The sequence below is a fragment of the Meleagris gallopavo genome, chromosome 3, assembly GCF_905368555.1.
Source record: "Meleagris gallopavo chromosome 3, MGAL_WU_HG_1.1, whole genome shotgun sequence".
NCBI classification, from domain to species: domain Eukaryota; kingdom Metazoa; phylum Chordata; class Aves; order Galliformes; family Phasianidae; genus Meleagris; species Meleagris gallopavo.
In genome coordinates, this window is record NC_139406.1 from 75,995,914 (window position 1) to 76,012,976 (window position 17,063).

General features: G+C 38.8%; 1 protein-coding gene across 6 annotated transcripts in view; it reads left to right on the forward strand.

Moving 5' to 3' along the window:
- OXR1 (oxidation resistance 1) overlaps positions 1–17,063 on the forward strand; it is a 247,470-nt gene that overhangs the window by 23,390 nt on the left and 207,017 nt on the right. For 3 of the 6 annotated variants that reach the window (XM_085221565.1, XM_085221566.1, XM_085221562.1), the window contains exon 2: positions 10,622–10,703. The exons of 1 other annotated variant lie outside the window; for it this stretch is intronic. In XM_085221565.1, the coding sequence (XP_085077691.1) occupies positions 10,687–10,703 (17 nt within the window). In that variant the 5' untranslated portion in view covers positions 10,622–10,686. Of the gene's footprint in view, positions 1–10,621; positions 10,704–17,063 lie in introns of those variants that run through there. 2 more of the 6 variants (XM_085221568.1, XM_085221564.1) reach the window with 2 other exon arrangements.

A 17,063-nucleotide genomic window follows, 5' to 3' on the forward strand; every position in this document is an offset into this window, starting at 1 on the left:
CATCTTACAGAAAGGTGATTTTCAGAGCTTACCTGAAGATGTAAAGAGGCAGCAAAATAATTTCCATCTGTTGTTCTCTAACTTGGTTTATTCCTATCAGCTCTTAGCTCGAGGTCAGTGAACGTACAAGAACATTGCAGTAGATCCTCATTCTGTAAGACAGTGGACATGATGATGGTGCTAAAGCATGCTGCATTCAGACCACTTGTTCTAGCTTTAATGTTGAAGATCCTTCCATCCCAAAGATGACTGACAGACTAGATATTTTATATTTTTTAGTTGTTATTCAAGCTTTGAATCATATGAACTTGGTGTTTGCTCTGAAGTACATAGGAAAGAGGCTGAAAAAATCACACAACACATTATTAAATTCTTTTTGAGAAGTGTGATATTGTTGGAAATTGTTGGATTTCCAGAATTTACAAAAACACACGACAAAGAGTGATTATCTGTGTAGATGTTATGGGGAAAACGAAATCTGAGAGATAGATGAACAGCAAGGTAAATGTTAGCCACTGATGTAGACTATTGAGGAAGATAAAAGGAAATATTAAACTGGAATATAGAGCCAAATTTACCTCATGAAAAGTAATAAATACTTCCTATTTTACTTTGCTCTCTGCAGAATACTCTCTCTGGTTTTGGCCATCTATGTCTTAATACAGGAGGAAAGAGAATCTGAAGTCAGGAAAACACACCCTTTAGGAAAAATCAGATTCTAAGGCGCTGTTTAACTTGGAATAGAAACAGATGTCTCATGAACAGTGCTCCTGTATGCGAGAATGCTATTCTGAGAAATATGGTAAAGAACTGTTCTCTATGTTTACTGGTGAAGGAACAAATGGCAATGAGCTTTACTTGTTGCAAAGGGTATTATTTTCAGGGAAAGGATTTCAGACGTGTAGAATTACATGGCAATATTGCAGACAGTACAACCTCCCATATTTGAGTGTTTAAGAATAGGTCTGTCAAACAGCCATGACACTGTTGAGCACAACTTCTGCGGAAGTCCTTAGTTCTGAGGTAATCCTCTTAATCATTTCAGTTTTTGCTGACTTGATTTGATGGATCTTCTAAGAATTGTTTCTTCTGTGAAAGCAGAGATCGTTTGGTAACTTGTAACAACTTACCGTGAATCCTGTTCTGCTTGCAAAGCTAATCAGTTTGTTGGTCTTTGGAAGTAGAAGGTCATGGTGTGACTTCAGAATGGGGACAGTGAGAGGAAAATTAATGAAGAATCACCTTGAGCAGCCACAGCCATCTATGGGCCTCTTCTGTTATGATAAATCCTCCTTGGCCTTGCCTGTGCATGGTAGGATGAATTCTGTTCATGGTATTTTGAAATCTTATGCCAAGAAGTGAAATATTTAAGTCATTTACAGAAATTGAACTGCAATCTTTGACTTAAGTACTGGTAAAGAGTTCCTTTACAGATCTTGCCCAAAAGATTTTAGAGAGACAGAGCCTATAGTCTGCAGTGCTCTTAGATCAGATTCCAGCTGAGAACTTTACTGGACAGCCAGCTGTCATCTTCAGAAGCAGCAGAACTGGAAAACACAGCAAAACCTAATGCTAATATGTATAAATGGTGAAAGGAAAACAAGGGATTGTAGATATTGTCTTTCCATTTTTGTATTTATGGCCTTAAAAATATGAGCTAGAAAACATTAATGTAATCAAATGGCAGTGGGATAACCAAGATGATTGTGAATGAAAGGAGTTTATTTATGCTGATAATATAGGAATGAATACATAGACACGCCAGCTGATGGGGTGAGACAGTAAATGAACTGTCTGAGAAGAAGCAATGGTAACACACTCAAGAAAATCTGTGTTGTTATGTCTTGGGTTGCATTCTTCTATATACTAATGACTAAGCGTAAATAACCTTCCTGTTTTACTGAATAAACATCATTCTTTTCATTTTCTTTCACTTGAATATCACAGAATAAATAAAGTCTAAGTGCTTGAGTGATTGTTTAGTTACACATTCTTGTGTTAAAATTACTGTTTTATATCCTTCTGCACAGTCAAGTGACTTGTTTAGTTTTAAAGAATTATCAATGAAACTTCAGTTAAAGTGCAAGTCAGTATTGTAGCGTTAGTTTAAAAATTGAAGCATGAAAAGCAGAATCTACATATTTTTAAGATAAACCTACTATTACTATTTTCCACAGCATCTTTGATAAGGTAGAAAAAAATGGATCTCTTTTCTAACTGTGGTAGCTATTGAACTCATGTGCTTGATATATTCTGCTCTATCTGTCCATGTCGTACTCCCCTTGGAATTAGTATGGCTAACTGCAGCCAAAGGTCATCGTCATCCTCCAAAAGCTGCTGTTTTTGTTCGAGTTGGTTAGAGATTTGGGTCTGTATAATCCTGTTCCCTGTTTCTTGGTAGTAGTTGATCATATTTAACTGACATCAGTTTATTCTGAGGCAAAAGAATTTTTCTCTCTCAGTGCATGTGAAATACTCAATTGAACTTTAAGTACCCATGCCTTCTACAGGGGTGAAAAAGAGTACGGGAAAGATAACACTTCGTTGCTTTGGTCCCTGGAGTTGTTTCATCTCTTTCTCTCTCTCTCTCCTACCTGTAGAGTGACGTACAATTCTTGCAGTCCTCTGCTGCTGTAAATTTAACAATGTTATATTTTGTTTTCAACATTAGCAAAAGAGATGTGGAAATCTGGTAGTGTCTCAGATGGCATAATAAGCTAGGAGGTAGGAGTGTTTTCTAAACTCTTGATGCTATTAATTTTTATGTGTGAAATAGTCTAAGAGATTGCTTCCTTTCTGTGCAGATTAAAACCCACATTCAGAATGCCCTTTAGGACTAATTTTACATAAGGTACAAACATTTCTTAAAGATTTTAAATGGTCTTTCATTATCACTTCAGAAGCTACGGCCTGGATTTTATCTTTGCCTTTTAAGTCTGCTTGAGAAACTATTATTCCAGAGTTCACAGCTTCTCTACTTGTGCCAGTGCAACGTGTGCTGTGAAAACATCTGGGTTATGAAATAACTCTAAAGTAAATATGCTTTTTGAAGTTTTTGGAGGAGCAGGTCTTGATCTAAATCATTTAACCTCCCTGCTAGCGCAATGCTATATTCTGTTATATTTGTGCAATTAAAGAGACTGCAAACTGAGGAACAGGAATTAAAAACACAATCGGCATGAAGAGGGTAAGCCCTCACTTGGTCTACAGCTGATTTGCTATCAAGTTGTGCTTGAACCCAGCAGCCTGCATGCAGGTGTTAATTTCTTAAGCATTAAGGAGCATTGAGCTCATGATTTTGCCATGTCTATCTGGGATACTCTAGATATTTCTGGAGAGGAGAGGGGTGGATGAGTAACACCTTGGTTCATGTCTCACAGCAGGTGAAAATGAGCCATTGCTTCTAGCATTCATGTCTCAGCAGATTCAGTTTCATCGTTAATGCTCACTCACTTCAGATGAACTTTTAGAAAGTGCTTTTCAGTAGTTTCTAAGTGATTTAAAACAGCAGCAACAACAACAACAACAAAAACTTTTACAGGCTCTTTACTCTTTGTAAATTAAGAAAAAACATAGAATCATAGAATCCGTACAGTTGGAAGGGACTTTTAAAGACCATAGAATCATGGAATCACAAGGTTGGAAATGACCTATAAGATCATCTAGTCCAACCGTCTTCTCATTACCAGTGCTACCACAAGCTACTAAACCATATCTCGCAGCTCCTCATCCAGATGCCTCTTGAACACTGCCAGGGATGGCAACTCCATCACCTCCCTGGGCTGGCCATTCCAGTGCCTGACCACTCTCTGAGAGAAAAAGTTCTTCCTTATGTCTAACCTAAACCTTCTCTGATAGACCTTGTGGCCATTTGCTCGAGGCCTGTCCATTGCCTGGGAGAAGAGGCCAAACCCCTCTTCACCCCAGCCTCCCTTCAGGAAGTTTTAGAGTACAATGAGGTCTCCCCTGATTCTTCTCCTCCTCTTCTCCAGACTAAACAATCCCAGCTCCCTCAGCCGCTAGAGGACCTGGAGTAGAGATCATCTACTCCAGGTCCCCTTGCAATGAACAGGGACATTCAAAGGTAGATCAGGTTGCCCAGAGCCTGATCCACCTTCACCTTGGATATCTCCAGAGATGGGACGTCCACACCTTCCCTGTGCAACTTCTTCCAGAGCCTCACCACCCTCTGAGTAAAGAATTTCTTCCTAATATCTGACTTAAATCACCCCTATAGCATCATGAATAATATTTAATTAATGATTAAATAATGAAGTTATTGGTTAATGATTATATAATAATAATTGATGATTAAATAATGAAATCCTGATCAGTCCAGTTCCTCTCTGTTAATCTTTTCACTGTGCATGCTTTTTTCTGTTCATAGGCACATTCACTTTTAATTTATAACAAATAATTGGTAATCCAGCAATTGTGCCTAGAGAAGAAGAGGCGGTCATAGCTTTACTCCCTCAGATTTCTGAGGAACTTAGATTTTAAGATGATCTTGATGATAAAGAGGAATGTCCCATAATCCTGAAATCATAGGAAAGGAAGCTGCCTTCTACGTAAAGGAGGGCAAAATACTTAGGAAAAGTGTTTGCTTGTTTCTATCTGTCTTATTTAAAAATCAGTATGTTTCTTTCACATGCTCACAGACAGCATACTAAGAATTTTTATTCCCTCCTACAAGAGAAGTGAAGATTTGCCTTGACTTATCTGCAGGCATCTCTGCGTTGTACCGACTGTACATTTTGTAGCATAAACTGCATATAGCTGAGAAATGAAAAAAATGGATATAAGGTATTATACAACGTAGGAAAGGAATGGAAAGGAAAACAAATAGAAATGAAGTGTTTTTAAGACATTGGTGATCGTGTTGTTATTTTAAAGAATGAAAGACTGGGATTTAAGAACAAAGGATGAAAGAAAAATTATCTGATGAGGTCAGTTGAGCCATCACTATAAAGCAGAGTAAACTAGTAATTGTTTTTTGTCGTCTTTGTCTTAAGACCAGAAATATTTCACTTCATTTTGGAAGAGGAAAACATCTGTCGTGGGAACTGTATGAATCAAGTGGAAACCATACAGCAGTCATACTTTAATTAATTTGTGAAGAAAACTGGAAATGTAATCCTGTTAATTTAATCTTCTTACTAATGTAATCGTTACAGACAGTAGTATAAGATCTTTGGCAACTATGTGATTGCTGTAGCTGTTTCTTGACAGATGAAATAATCGACAGTCAAATATATGCAGTTAATTTGTATACATCTAAAATACATTCTCTTCAGATATCAGAAGAAACATGTTATTTAAAAAAAAATGCAACAATAAAACTACCAGAATTAATACTTCAGAATGATCATAATGTTGGCTGCCCTTGTGATACACAGTAGGCAAAATCAATTCTTAAACACTTCATAATGAACTGACCTTTCTTCATTAACAGAAAGCAGTTGAGTTTATTCTGTAACTGCTGAAAACTGCTGTTGAAGATTTCATTTACATTTTATATAAATTAGTCTTTACATTAGAACTGTGTTTTGTTTGTGTCCATTTAAATTAGGACTTCATTTTATTGGCTCATTTATTTTCAATTGTCATTTAATTGCATAAGGAGACACTAAGGAGCTAACACTAGAAGCTGACAAATGGAGACTTTAATTGTTTGAATGTTAGGGCATGTTTTCTTTAAGTACACAATACAACACATAAATAAAACTAAAAAAAGCCACACTGTATAATGAATTCATGCCTTTCATGTTTGGTAAAGGTTTGATGAAATTATTTCTTGTTGCTCAGTAAAGGCTGAGTAAGTGATCTGAAACAGATCCATAGACCTTAAGGCCAGAAGTAATGAATCTCACTGTATCCACAAACCACCACATTTCTTCTGGGTAACCCTGTACGTTCCCAGTGTCTTTTACTAGATATAACTTCTGTTTCTTGAAGAATAGCTTTTGGGAAGGTGTCATGGTCCTACATAAGTATCCTATTATACTGCAAATAGCTACTTGCTGTTAGAGACATTTCTCACATTGCTTTGTTCCTTAGAGCAGCTTGGACTCTTAGATTAAAATAGTTTCTTAAGTGTCGAAGAGGGCAGGCATCTGCTGGAGATGGCTGTATTCAATACAGAGCACAGGGAGAAAAAGAATCACAAAAATGTTGTGCCAGGTATCTGTAGGTGATTTATTCTTTGTTTTTGTTTTTTTTTTTTCTGTACTTTTTTCAAAGTGACAGCAAAGAAATAACTTTTTATAAGGTATGGCACTTAAGCTTGTTGTACTCTGTGATGTGTTGAATACTAAGGGTGCATGGTTGTGATCTCTGATGGCATTAGGTGGAATTACAAAAAAAGCTGCCTATGTATAGGAGTAGAGTGTAGTAAAATAAACGCTTTAGTGGGGAATTTAGCTGAGGACAGGAAAGTTATTGGTTTAGATTGTAACCTTTCAGATGGAACCATCAACACAGAGGCACTGTATTTGTTAAATATTGTGTGGGCACTTTGATATGTACATGCTTGCAAAGTGTTAAAGAGCCTTTGTTTCTTTTGCACTGTTGGTAACTTTATGTTTAGCTGAGGCAGTAACCATTGTACCATTTGAATTAATGTTTTATTTAATGTATTTGGTGACGGTAGCAGTCTTACTTTCCAAATTTAAAATAATTATGTGTCATGGAACAGGAAGATGATGCTGTCAGCAGCATTTCTGCTGAGATAAGTGCCAACATGTCCAACACCTTGCTCTTCCAATCATCTTCAAGAGAGGATGCTTCAGCTACTCAGACATTTTACACCTGTTGATTTTCTCTGAATTTTCTGTTTTCTGAGAAAATGTGTATCTTATGTCATCACTAAAATTATTATGTCCAAGAGGAGCCAGAAGGCAATGGAACCCTTCGGTTAAAGTTCTTATGAACCTAAAAGCAGTCCTACTTTCTAATGTAAGGTGCTTAATACATAGTAAATACTTGTCAGTAGTGCTTTTTTTTTTTGTGGAAATATAATGATCAGCCAATGATTGAATAAATGGGACCTTTTTTTTGGGGGGGGAGAGGGGGTTCTTGGGACTGTAAGTTGCTATTGTTTTGTCAGATGGGACCTGGAGACTTCTAGGTATTGACCTACATACTACTGAAAATTAAATTAAAGAATCTGAACTTTACTGCTTACAGAACAGGAACCCCTGACTAAGATCTCCATAACACACTTACAGATTTAGGCTTTATGTTGTATGAGCAGCTATGTAAATGACTTGAATGTGTGCACTATGGCAGATGATGAGCTGCAGTCCTTAATCTCAGCTGCATTCAATCTCTGGGTTGTATATCTCACAGGATCTTCAATAGGGAAGTGGAGTGTGATTTCCCAGGGCATGTAGGGAAATGCACATGTCCCAAATCCATTGATTTTCAGTTGGAGTTGGCTACTTGGCTTTCGTAGAGGCTTTTGAAATTCCCAATTAAGACAGCTATGGGAAAGAAAATGTTCTGTAGGCTGGTAATACTTCTGCCATTGGCCCAGCTGTAAGGATGTGATTCTGCAACAAGAGAGCACAGAAGGGAAGAGGGAGCCTCCCTTCATCTCTTGCAGCTGTACAAGTGAAGGAGCCACACCAAGTAGAAACAAAACAAAAAGCTAAAAAAGGTAGTGCTTTAGGAACAATTGATAAATTGAGACAAAGATGTCATTGCTCTAATCTGTAGTGAAATAGAGTGCTTTTAAAATACCATTTCCTTGCAAGTGAAGTGGCAGGAGATAACAGGGCATTTTACATGGTGTCATTTTATCAGGGGTGACAGAGAGATGTGAAGTCCCCTTAAGCATCTTATGACTTTAGGACAGAGTTTGTAGCCAAAAATCCTCCTGTCAGTAGAGATCATGTAATCACAGCTTGTTTCTGATTAACAAAACATTTGTATTTAGATTGCACATTTACGTTAAGAAATCAGTGAGTGGGTACAGGACATGAGCAAGGCAGGAGGAGAGGGTGCAATCTGTGTAAAGGAGCTCAAAGAGAAAACCAAAGAGGAAGGACACAGATGGTGGAAGCGGGGGCAGGCTGCTTAGAAGAATATGAGATGTACAGGAACAGTAGCAGTGCAGTCAGAATAGTCAGAGCTCAGCTGGAATTGAAACTGGCAAAGAAGGTTAAGGACAAGAAGAAAGGTTTCTGTAAGTACATCAGCAGCAGAAGGGAAGGTAAAGAGAGCACAGACCTGTAGCTCAGTGTGGCCATGTGGTGAAAAAGCTGTAGCACTCAGTGCTTTTTGTGCCTCAGATTTTACTGTTGAAGCTTGTCCTCAGACCTCCCGGTTCCCTTGGCCTTTGTCAGAGTCTGTGGAGGGAAGCAGTATCTGCAGGGATACTGTGTGTATCTGCAAGGTAGAGCTGGGGATCTCACTTGGATGTTTGCAAGTCCATGGGACTAGATGGGATGTTGTCCAGGATGTTGGAGGAAGTGGCTGTCATTACTCAGCCCTAGTGAGGCCTCACCTTGAGTACTATGTTCAGTTTTGGGCTTCTCACTACAAGAAAGACATAAAGACCCTGGAGTGTGTCCAGAGAAGGGCAACAAAGCTGTGAGGGGCCTGGGGCACAAGTCTTATAAGGAGTGGCTGAGGGATTGTTCAGTCTGGAGAAAATGAGGCTCAGGGGTGACATTATTGCGCTCTTCAACTGCCTGAGGGAAGGTTGTGGTGAGGTGGAGGTTGTCCTCTTCTCCTGCGTAACTTAACAATAGGACTAGAGGGAATGGCCTTATGTTGCTCCAGAGGAGATTCAGGTTGGATGTTGGGAAATACTTCTTTTCTGAGAGTCGTCAGGCACTGGAACGATCTGCTCAGGGAAGTGGTGTAGTCAGCATCCTAGAGGTGTTCCTGAAACATTTAGATTTTGTACTGAGGGACATGGCTTAGTGGGAAATATTGGTGGTAAGTGGATGGTTGGACTGGATGATTTTGGAGGTCTTTTTCAATCTTGATGATTCTGTGATTCTAAGAGGCTGCTCTCTTGCCTTGAAAAATCATGGTGGCTGCGAGAGGCTCTTGATGGCTGGAAAACAGCAGATGCTCAGCCAGTAGCTTGTGTGGCCCCTCCGGATTCAGTACTGAGACCAGAACTTGGTGTCTTCATTAATGACACCTGTGAGAAGACAGTGCAAATCAGCAGTTTTTGTGGGCAGCGTGCTGGAGGAAACTGCTATTACTTGGGAACCTGACCAGATTGGAGGAATAGACTGACAAGAACCTCACACAATTCAGCAAAAGCAAATAAAAGGTCTTGCCCAGGAAATGGAATATCCCTCTGTAACAGGACAGGCTGTGAACTTGGGAAACAGTGCTGCTGAAAGAGATCTGAGTTCTCTTGTGAACAGTGATTTGAGCATAAGCCAACAGGGTGCCCTGACAGCAAAGAAAGTCATCTGCATCCCTCAGCTCTGTGAGTAAGGGTGCAGCCAGAAGGTCAGGGAGATGTTCCTTCCTCACTATCATATTTACAAGATGGACTGTGCAGTACCGTGACCAGACTTGGGCTCCCCAGTAATGACAGGATGTCAGCATATGGAGACCAAACACAGTGACTAAGGGCTGTAGCACTTGGCATACAAGGTGAGGCTGGAGAGCTGGATCATCTCAGCCTTAAGATTGTGAGATTGTGAAGAGGAGACTTTAGTGCCATGAGCAAATACCTGAGTGGTGGATATAGAGAAGATTGAGCTAGAATTTTCTTGAAGGTTCACAGTGATAGGTTAAGAGGCAGTGAACATAAAATTGCAGATTTTCATTAAGGATTAGGAAAAATGTTTATGCAGTCTTGGTGGTGAAGTACTGGAATTGATTATCCATGGAGGTGTTCGAGACTCAACTGGTGATATCCCTGAAAAGCCTGATCTGATTAGACCTGATTTAAGCTGAAGGCTAGGCTAGGCATTTTCTTCCAATGGAAATTATTCTATTATTCTGTAACACTTTTTTTTTTTTTTTAGTAAAAGTTTTTTTCAAATAATAGGATTTCTTGAGGTCATTGGGTCTCAGTAGACCCATCTCAAGACATTTCTTATTCATATTAATGGTTCATTTCTGGAAAAAATACTAATTTACCAAGGTAGTCATTGAACAAACTGAACACCAAAATGCAATTTATAAATTTATAAATGTAAATTTATATGTCTGTGTTTAGACCAGCAATTCATAGTGACCTTGTTTACTTCCATTAAGGCACCTGAATTTCACTCAGTTAGATGAATTCTCCATTAAGAGGACAGGGGCTTTCAGATGTTGCCCTTCCAAATATCAATATACTGAAATCTTGTGCTCAGTAACAGCCTTTACAATCAGGCTTAAGCCCTACCAGCAGGAGGAGTTGTTCTTAGGTTTCATAACCCTTATCCTTTTTTTTGTTTGTTTTGTTTTGTGTGTTTTGGTGTTTGTTTTTTTTTGTTAACATTAAATTGTATTTGTTTTGATAACCTATCTATGTATTTCTGTAAAATTGACAGGTATTCTCTGAAGCTGCACTGGGCAGTATTTACTAATGTAATTATTGTTCAGGATTTTAAAATCATGGTCCTGAGTTGCTTGGTCTAAAAATCTCTCTTTTTTTATCCAGGTTAACAGAAACAGCTTGTGCAGAGCAGTGAATTTATAAATGTGAATCAAGCTCTCCTTTGCATCATGTTTGGCACTAAGAGGTCAGTTCTCATCTTTGTTATGCTTTTAATCTCCAAAACAATACTAAAGCTGATGTGATTATTCACAAAATTTGTCTGTTCTATGGGAAGCACTATACAAAATATATGAGATGGATATATTATTCTTTCTATTATTTTGATTGTTTTTTCTTTCCTGTACAGATCTGGTGTACTTTAATTGGCAGGTATGTGGTATAAAAGCCATGTAGCAGACAAGCAAACAGTATCCCCATGTCATTATGGGTCCTGGAAAGACTGACAGAAAACATAGTGCTCGTGCTGGAGGATATCCCTCCAGTTCCCAGAAACAGAAAATAACACCAGGTCCACAAAGTACAGGTTAAGATACATTATTTTCTGTCATGTTAGGGAGTCTATACTGAATACAAGATAACCTCCATCTCTCATTCTGCATGATTCAGCGTCATACTCCAGATATCTAAAAAAATCTGCATTTCTTAATCTGTGCCCTCTGAGTGCTCCTTTTAAGCCCCATGTGGTGCAGTTCTGCTCCTGTATCTGTAAGCAGACAGCATGGCCTTGCTTTCAGCTACTGCACGAACTGTTGTGCAGTGACATGCTGAGCCACATTTCCAGGTATCTGCTTTTGTATCAGTGGCTCTTTCACAAGGGACTCCAATTTCTCCACAGAACAAAGATACTGTAGGTCATTCTTCCTCTATGTGAACTCCATGATTTTTAATCTTGTTGGAAGGCTTTTAGGTTTTTCATATAAGCTTATTTGAATCTCTGCTAATTAAGTATTTCAACACTTTTGTCCCTGTAACATGACCAGCCTAGTGAAGCCTTTACCTTCTGTGGTGGCAGAGTACCTTTTATCTTGTACTTTCTGTAGTTATAGAAAGGGTAAGCTATTTCTGTAATAGCTTACAGTTTCTAATGGTTGAAAAGAGGAAAGGCCGGCTTGCCTCTAAGAAGGAACATGTATGAAGCAGCATATGCCATACCTGTGGGAATCAAGCGTGGCAAATAATAGCAAAGAGGAATTTGGTTTTCTGAACCATCATCTCCCACGGCAGCATCAGTGTGTGATGCAGCCCTGTTTGAGTCAGAGTATTGCCAGGAGCTGCTGGGACCTCTGGTCCCTTGTTCTTCTGTTAGGTGTGGACACTGCTGTCCCATGAAGCATCAAACTCAGCTTGCTGTTTTGTGTCTGTTTGAATTCTGGTTCTGGACTCTATTAACTTGAATATGATATCCCAATAAAATATTTTTTTAGGGTAACCTCTGGAAAAGGAAGCTTGATCTTGTTTTGGGGTAAATACTGTATATGTTGCTTTGGCAGTTAAGATAATTGTTGCTGAGGGTTTATTAATAGAACTATAAACTTGTCATTAGAGGATTTCTGCTTTAAATTGATTGGTGCTGTAGGATATTAAAAGTAAGGTAACCAAAGACGTTATGCTAAATGAAATAGATTATACTGTAGTTCAGTTGGAGTAATTATTTTTGTCACTGTTTAACACTAATCTGTGAAAACTTCTGGGCTGTTTCAGTTTTTTTTCCCTCTCAGGATTGTCTCCTCTCAGCATTATAAATTATTATAGCATTATATATTTCACAGCAATGGCAAAAGGAAGAATTATGCCTTATTGGTAGCCTTGAAATTTAATTATCAGTCTTTCTTTTCTCTCAGATTGAATCCTGGTTACTGTGGAAATGAAAATTCCTCTCATGGAATAACATAGAAAATACAAAATTACATTTAATGCCTTCAGAAAAGAGTTTTTAATGAGAAAAGTTACACCTGGAGACAGTTCTCTGTCTGTACACTATCCTGCTTTCTGCCATTTCTTGCTTTACCCAAATGGGAGTGAAAGAGGCAGAGCAGACTTCCTTAAAAGTAGACTCCTATGTGCAAGCTGGGGAAGTGCTTCCAGCATTCTTGAGACTGGTATCATATTTTTATTAGACAGTGATCAAATACTTGTCAAAAATTTTGTTCTTGGTACTGCGGTACCTTTTAACTTTATTTTTCCTAGATGACTGATAATTGTGAATAGGAAAATCTTGTGTTATTACAGATATAAAGTTGGTGAGCTCCTACAAATAGGCTTCCCGAAATTACTGAGAGTTTCTGAAAATTTTGGTTTGCTATGTTAATTCTCTTCCTAAAAGGAAAGCGTATTTCCTTGGAAATGCCATTAGAAACGAAGCAATTTTTCTGTAGGAAAAAATGATTCAAGATTTATTTTCTTCTGAAATTTGGAATTATTTCTACTAGAACACTGACAGTTATAATCACTGCAAAACATTTAACAAAGCACTCTGACTCAAAGGCTGCATTATCTCCTTCTGCCAGTCTGTTAGAAACTATTGGGTGTACTCTAGCTCAGGTCCTTTCTTATTTTTACCTTTCTTATAATTTTACATACTACTTTATATTTAGTTGATGGTCCTTGTTGATCTGATTGAATAATGAGGTTAATAAAAGTAATTGTGTTATCAGAGCAGCTTTGACAAAATTTGTATGATGAAGATATTTCTCAGTTGCTTTCTAAGAAGCTGTTGTGAATGTGAACTGATGCTGCTAACAAAAAGGTGAATTCCTCTTTGTATGGGGCTGCTGAATCTGGCCTGAACCTTTGACTGATCACCTGAGGTGAGCAATGAGTCGGCCACGGGAGCACAGGTGAAGGCAATTCACCTGTGCTGCAGGAAGGGGTGGAGCCTGGCTCCACCTCTCCTAGACCCATTTAAGAGCTGACTGCCAGTGGGGAAGGATCTCTCTGGAGATCCGCTCCATCAGCAGTTCATCTCGTGAGCCCAGGATAGGGTGAGTGACTTTCTCTCATTTCTCTAATATAAATTATATTAGCCAAGCTCCTGGATATATATATATATGTATATATACTATCTGTATATCCATTGATTATACGCTCTTGATCTCAGTTTAATTTGAGAGCTGATCCCAAGCTTCTAAATGGAGAACTGTTGTGTTTTTCTTGTGTGGTCTTATATTCTGCTCTCATCTTTTTCTCTATTGTGTTAATTTTTTTTCCAATTAACTATATCTACAGTAGACACCAACATGGAAACAGCAGAAGTCAATAAGTATACCAGTGAGTTTCTGATGTGATGTATTATTCATGTTGTATACTCAGCTCAGTCTTGCAAGAGCAATTGCTGATACCACTGTTTTCCTATGGAAAGGAAACGTATATAAGTGGCTCTAGGAAAGGGAATTTTATTTTTAGGAATCTACTTTATGTGTGGCAGAACTGGAATTTGCTCTGCAAAGAGGTGATAATAAGGCCCCACATTAGCGCAGCCTCAGAATTTGCAGCAGACTAGCTGACTGCCTACTTAACTGTGGTTTTCAGGAATATTCTAACCTATGGTCATATATATTCTTCAGTTTGGGATCTTTACATTGTAAAAGTCAATTAAATTATGTCCATGTCTGGAAAGTATTTCTCCGTGACATACTTGGATCACTTTTCCTTCTCTAGCTTAGATCATGATGGTTCAAAACTTTGTGCTGAAATGTTTGGTCTGAAAATGAGCTTAGCTGACTGAAGGAAGAACTTGTGAGAACAGGTGAGGAGTATGAGGGCCTTTGCTGAAGCGCACTACTCCATTACTGGAGCTGCATCCATTTTTCCTTTTTTTGAGACACTTACTTTATGGCATGTGTTTTAACTGGGTTTCTGGTAAAGGATACTATCATGGTACCATGGAGTGCACAGATTACCACTAACATCTCTGATTAATCAGAATTTAGCTGGCATATCCAAGTCTGACTGTCTCTTGCCATAACTGTTTGGCATCTCCTTCCTACTGCACTGCTTTGAAGCGCAAGAAAGGTTGTAGAGCTAAGAATGGAGTGGGAGCCCACAGAATTTGTTGTCAGTTTGTAGGCTGTCTAGGGCTAGTGTTACCAGGTTTAATTCAAGCTATTTTGGAGGAAAAATAGAGCAACTGACGTGCTGTTGGCTAACGCAGCTGCTAACTTCAGTTACGTGCCAGTGTAAGGTTTGGTGCTTTGAAATGGGTGGCTCAGTGCTGATAGGCTTGGCCTTTGGTCCAAGAGTTTCATAACACAGCAGCTGTTCATGGAAGCAAATATTTTTTCTTCCCATATCATATTCTATTCAGACATTCAGGAAGTCTTTAGATTTGTCCTGGGTCAGGTTGTATCAAAAGAAGTGTGGCTAGCAGGTTGAGGGAGGTGATTCTACCCTTCTGCTCTGCTCTTCTGAGATCCCATGCAGAGTACAGCTTCCATCTTGGGGGCATTTAGGACAAGAAAGGCATGGACATGTTAGAGCAGGTCAAGGAGAGAGCCACAAAAACGCTAAAGCACCTTGCCTGTGAGGAAAGACTGAGAGAACCAGGATTGTTCTAACTCAAGAAGAGAAAGCTCTGGGAAGGTCTTGCTGCAGTAAAGATGGAGAGGTATTCTTTATCGGGGTGTGCAGCAACAGGACAAGGAGTAACAGATTTAAACTGTAAGAAAGTAGGTTTAGGTTAGATATAAGGAAGAAATTCTTGACTCAGAGGGTGGTGGGGCACTGTCATGAGCTGCCTGGAGAAGCTGTGGATGCCCCATCCCTGGAGGTGTTCAAGGTCAGGTTGGATGGAGCCCTAGGAACCTGTCTAGTGAAAGGTGACCTTCCTTGCCCATGGAATGGGGCTGGAACTGAGTGATCTGTAAGGTCCCTTTGAACACCTAATGTTCTACGATTATGATTCAGTGAAAACTATTACATTTTCTTAGACCAAGTCTTTCAGCAGCAATTTGAGTTCTTTGATAAGTAGGAAAAAAAACCCAGACTTTCTTCCAGTGTCTACTTGTGTTGTTATGATTAGGATTGTAGATGATAACTGAGCTGAGAAAATAATGCATGAGGGAGGATGAAGAGATTTGGAAAGACATATCAGTCTATCAGTCTTTTAGTCACTGTCAGTTGCTGACTCCATATTCTTCTATGTGGTTTTCTGGTTAGAAAGAATTAGTGTTTAATAGCTCTTGATGTGATAAGAGTGTACTCTTTTCAAGATAATAAAAACTTATTTTTTCTTTTTCCTTGGTTAGTTACTCTGTCCTGTTCAAAGGTGAGTTCAAGCACATCTGTGTTTACTTATGATTTCTAAATTTCTGCTCATTTTTTTTTAAATCAGCATTGACCATTCCTGTTTTAGTTCTGATACCTCTGCCAGCTTCCAAACCATGGACAGTAGATGGCCAGTAAATGTCCACTACTAGATGGAGTCTAGTGGGTCAAGGAGTATGTGTTAAACACTGTCCTTTTCTATGGATTTTTTAAGTGTACAGAAACAGTAATCTGATTTGGCCTAAATTCACATGATGCTCACTATGCCCTTTCTTTGTAATTGGAAGGGATTGTACTTGGATAAAGCTGTAACATGCTTTGTCTCTTCTGCTCTGTTATGGAATTAACTTTGTTAATGCCAAAATTTGTTATGGTAGTGGATTGCAAAATATTGTCTATTGACATGGACTCTCTTTAAGTTTACTACTGTTTCCCAAATGTGTTTTCCACTGTTTTATTGCTTTGAGGCCTAGGGGCTCAATAGTGCAAAATGATAAGGCAGCTGTGGGACTTGGTTTCTAATTTAACTAGGGCAAACACAATGTAGCATACAAATGTGTGCAGGGCAACAAATCCTATAGTTATTTTGTTTTCAAGTTTTTTTTTGTATATCCTACCTCACATCTATTCTATGCTATGCTCAATGAAAGCTTAGATTTAGTAATAAATCACATAAGATTTGGGATAGGGTGACTCAAGCCTTCAGTGCATATATTGTCTCTGCTGTAGAATTCATCCTTCCAACACAGAGTGTGGCTCTCTCTTCTGTTAGCCCATAGCTTAGCAACATTTGTTTTAGTTGGGAGTAAACAAGACAGAGGAGAAATGGAACTCAGCACATCGATCCAATTATAAATGATTGCTTGCTCACATCAGGAGCAGCAAGGGAAGACTTTTCTTCTTCACCTTCACTGTTCACACTAATGCACTGCCATCTGATTGCAGATTTAAGGGGCTGAATTGTATTTCCTGAAAACTTTGTATGGTTGTAAAAAAGAACTCAACCATAAACAGAGACTTCTCTTTCAAATCTTTCATCTGCTTAGTTTTCCTATTTCAATTGGATTTATTATTTGCCATGCACTCCTTTCTCTGATCCCGTTTGTACCTGGTTCCCTGTTTTCTGACTCTACCTCGTCTGAGCATCTACTGTGCATCCTCTGCCTCTTACTGTTAGTTCACACACAAGGACTGATTTCACTAGAATTCTTAAACTCCTTGTGACTGAGTCGGTCCAGGACTTGGGCCCCTGTAATGTGGTATCTGCCTTAAGCATGCAGTT